We start from the raw sequence: 4034 nt of genomic DNA, 5'->3' as shown, positions 1-4034 counted from the left end.
GTTCATAAGCCTAAGTGAAGCACCTTCTAACCCCTCCTACAAGGCTTTTGTAACAAAAGAAAGAGATGTCTCAATTGGTCTGGAAACTGTAGGAATATGGTCTACAGGAACTCTGACAGGTCCTCCACACAAAAGATTAATGAGTAACTCTTTTGGCAGTAGTTCCATACATCTGCCTCATCTTCCTTGCCTATTCTCTTTTTACAGTGCTCACTTTTGGTAATACTAGTTTACAGAGCTGAACACACACATTACTTGTGCATTACAGTACTCATTTTAATGAAAGTGGAAAGGTAGAAACAACCCTGTTCAAAACTTTCCAACAGAAACAGATAAGACATAAAATAACAAAGGGGGGAAATATTATATATACATCACATATTTTACATATACAATTATGTATTTTGTAGAAATATATAGACATAGTTGTGTATATATATAATACATATTATATATACATGTAATAAAAAAGTTTGCTGTTCACTCACTTTTCTGCTTCATATAGCAATGAATCCTGTGATAAACTATGGAAATGGGAAGAAAACCACACAGAACATCCTACATTTCACCTCATTTTTCTTAGGAAATACCTGGATATTACCAAATAATAGAGCAACTAATAAAGACCTTTATTTTAGAACTTTTCTAAAAGCTTTCCAGTTGGCTTCCTCTCACTTTCTTCACTGACCCTGGGGCTAAGTCATGACATCGATGTGGCCACCAGAGCAGACAGCCCAATGAAGACAATCACTACTAAAGGAACCCTGAATTTGTGTTTTTCACATTTGAAACTTCACCTTCCCTTTGAACTTTTGCTTAGCCTCCAACATTTAGACACATTACTACCGTGACCATATCAGAATTGTCGTATTTTCTAAACAGAAAACTACTCCGTATTTGAAGCAGAAGGGATTTTCATTTTATTAGATAATTAATCAGCAAGTACTGAAAAGGAAGAAATTTTTTGTGTTGACCAGGAATGACAGTACAATCACAAGAAAACAACACGCCTCCCTGAAAGATTTCAGAAGCAGATGCACTCAGAATCATTGTGATCAGCAGTCACAGTAACATTTGGCTTTCAACGAAGTGAGCAGTAGTTGTCTTGCCTTTCACATAAAATAAAGATAACCAGATTTAATTGATTTTATAAGTTTTCCCATTGCTTTTGTGTTCACACATTAGTAGCCCACTTCCATCAGTAAGTCAGCCCACACACTTAGGCCACGGACATTGAAGTCTCCATCCTGTGTCCTCAGGAGCTCCAGAGCAGCTTGGGTCTGTTCTTTGAGCAGCGTGGATCCCTGACAGAGGCAGATGAAGCGCTCCCTTAATTCCTCCCAGGACAATTCAGCTTTGTCAAGGCAACTTTTAACCCACTGTCCCTGCAAAGGGTCATAGTGCAAGTGCCTTCCCCAGCCGGTTAAGAGGTCCAAATAAGATCTGCTTAACTGGGAATAGTGACCAGCCAGGAAGGCAAGATGGGAACCTGGGAGGCCAAGGCAGAAGGCAGAAAATCGTTCCTGGTTGCCCAGCAGCCAGGAAAGCAGGAGCCCGGCAGTGCATCCGTGCCCCGCAGCACTCTCCTGGTACCCGTCTGGGCTGCTGCTCCCATCCCGATCCCCATCTCCGGCCTGCTCAGCGCCCGGCCCCTGCTTGAGCAGAGCCAGCGCCGCCGCCACCACCCCGAAGGCGCGGGGCTGGGGCAGCAGCTCCAGAGCCCCGCTCAGCCAGCGCAGCTGCCCCGCGGCCTCCCCGGCCCGCTGCTCCTCCTGAGCCCCGCTCAGCCAGCGCAGCTGCCCCGCGGCCTCCCCGGCCCGCTGCTCCTCCTGAACCCCGCTCAGCCAGCGCAGCTGCCCCGCGGCCTCCCCGGCCCGCTGCTCCTCCTGCCGCAGCCGGCTCAGCAGCAGCCGCGCCTCCGCCTGTAGCTGCGGCTCCGGCCCGGGCGCACGGCGGGGCCCGGCCAGCAGGCGGGCAGCGGCCTTGCGGCGGGCCAGCAGCGGCAGGCCGCGGGGGTCGGAGCCAGGCCCGGCGGCGGGAGGCTGCAGGAGGCTGCGGAGCAGGCGGCGGCAGGCGGCGGGCGGCAGAGCGCGGTTCTCCAGCAGCGCCAGCCCCAGCAGCTGCGGGCAGCGGCCCAGCGCGGGGAAGCCGAGCAGAGGGCACGGCTGAGAGCGGCGCAGCCGCCGGGCGAGGGCCTCCCGGAGCTGGGGACGGGCACGGAACCGCTCATGGAGGTGCTGGAAATACCGGGCCCACTCTAGAGCCCTGTCCAGCGTGAGAGGGTCCCAGTCCCGCACCAAGGCGGAGCGGGACACGGCCAGGAGCGCCGGCAGCTGCTCCACCTGCCCCAGTACAGCCTCCATAGGTCAGGCTTGGGGCTGCGGGTTTGAGCGCGGTCCCGCCGAGGCCGAGCCCAGCCCAGCCCGGAGGGAGGGACGGCGTTTGTAGCTCCATTGGCCGGGCGGGACGTCAGTCCGGTGCGGATCGAGCTATCGGTAACGGAGGCGTCACTCGGCTTCCGGCCCCGAGCACCCAACCCGGAGCGGGAAATTGAATTAAAACGATAAAAAACCGAACACAATTTTTTTTTTTTTTTTTTTTTTTTTGTAAATCGTTCTGCTCTAGGCCCTTCACCATCTTCTTTGCCCTCCTTTGGACGCCCTGCAAATAGTGCCAACCAACAAGGTTTTGTACTAGTGGGATATTCTCCAAAGAGGAAGCACTCTCTTGCCCCCAAAACCCAAAGAAACAAAGCCCTAATGGAATGAAACTGTTCAGTAACTGTTTTGGAAGTCAATCAGTATTTTGAAAAATATCCATTCAGAAATAAAAACTGATTTGTGGGGGTTCCAGTTGTTGGTTTCTCTGAGTCTGGATTGAAGGCACTTGAGACAGTGATTCATGTTCACACTCAAGTGTTTATTATTTCTTATCAGTAAACAATCTAACTACTGTGAGTTCTGCAGCTTTTCATTAGATGACACAAAATGCCCAACAATCTCTTGTTCCAAGGTCTTTTAAGACTGAACTATCCAATTAAGAGCTGACACCTGGATTATTTTCCCTTTTAACCCAATGACTGATCCCACAGAGCTGCCATGGGGACTTTTCTGCCCAATTACAGAATGCCACCCAAACCCATGGAGAAGGAGGAGGAAGAAGCATGAAGAAGAAATCCAGGAGGACACCCTGTGCCCTCCATCTTGCTTCCATCCACAACACACTAAAAATCCTAAAATCTCAATTTCTCATCAAGTGATTCACCTACACTGCTCTCTAGAATCTATTTCACACTTCTGTGGGTTCCAGTGTATCTTGAAGTCTAGGAAATTTTCTCCATGAATGAGGGTCAAAGTCAGAGCTGCCCTGGGGGTCAGGGCACCCCAGAGCAGACAGAAATATTCCCTGTGGTGCCCTGGGTTTCCTCAATCCCCTGAAAAATAAACCTTTTCAGGTACAAAGCTCCCCCTGCCCTACCTCTGGGGGTGCTTCCCAATTTCAGTGGCAGCTCAGGCCCTGGCAGGCAGCCACGGCCAAGCTCAGCAGGGAGCAGGGCTGCCCATCGCTGTCCAGGGCTCAGTGCTCTGCCAGGGGCTGGGCTCACCTTCTGCCCCACCAATTAATGACTTCATAGCTCATTAGTGATTCCCCTTTAGTGACTCCTCTGCTTCCACTTCTCTGCTACATGGCAAGCAAGTTAGGCCTGGCTTGCTGCAGCTGGGTGTTGGAGTGACTGGTCTCAGGTGCTTGCCTAATGTCTACTGCCTCAAGGGCTCCCACTCAGCTGGCTTACAGGTTCTTTCCCTCCATCCTCATCTCCTTGATGAGTTCAGTGTTCCCTCAGAGTGTGGAAGTGAGCAGGCTGCTCTGGCTTCTGGCACCTTCCACAGATGCACCCTGTGCCCTGCTCCTCAGGGTTGCAGCAGTGGCATCTGGGTGCTGCAGCTGGGAGGTTTGGGAGCTGCTGGATATTTCTCTGGAAGTTTGTCAGCCCTGTGGTCAATGCCAGCCACTGGAACATGCCTGGACACAGC

The 4034-nt window shown here is 51.5% G+C and overlaps 1 protein-coding gene across 1 annotated transcript; it reads right to left on the bottom strand.

The window, feature by feature from the left end:
- Nucleotides 1-255: 255 nt before the first annotated feature.
- FANCF (FA complementation group F) lies at nucleotides 256-2456 on the bottom strand. The gene has a single exon (XM_059848294.1). It carries the CDS (start codon nucleotides 2361-2363, stop codon nucleotides 1182-1184), a length of 1182 nt encoding a protein of 393 aa, XP_059704277.1. The 5' UTR covers nucleotides 2364-2456; the 3' UTR covers nucleotides 256-1181.
- Nucleotides 2457-4034: the final 1578 nt, after the last annotated feature.

This window comes from Haemorhous mexicanus, chromosome 6, assembly GCF_027477595.1.
Source record: "Haemorhous mexicanus isolate bHaeMex1 chromosome 6, bHaeMex1.pri, whole genome shotgun sequence".
In the NCBI taxonomy this organism is placed as follows: Eukaryota; Metazoa; Chordata; class Aves; order Passeriformes; family Fringillidae; genus Haemorhous; species Haemorhous mexicanus.
The sequence above is the reverse complement of the archived record's forward strand: the minus strand, read 5'-3'. Positions and strand labels throughout refer to the sequence as shown.

What these genes read in the sequence shown, in the direction of transcription:
- FANCF (XM_059848294.1), bottom strand. Translation starts at nt 2,363, where the DNA reads ATGGAGGCTGTACTGGGGCAGGTGGAGCAGCTGCCGGCGCTCCTGGCC.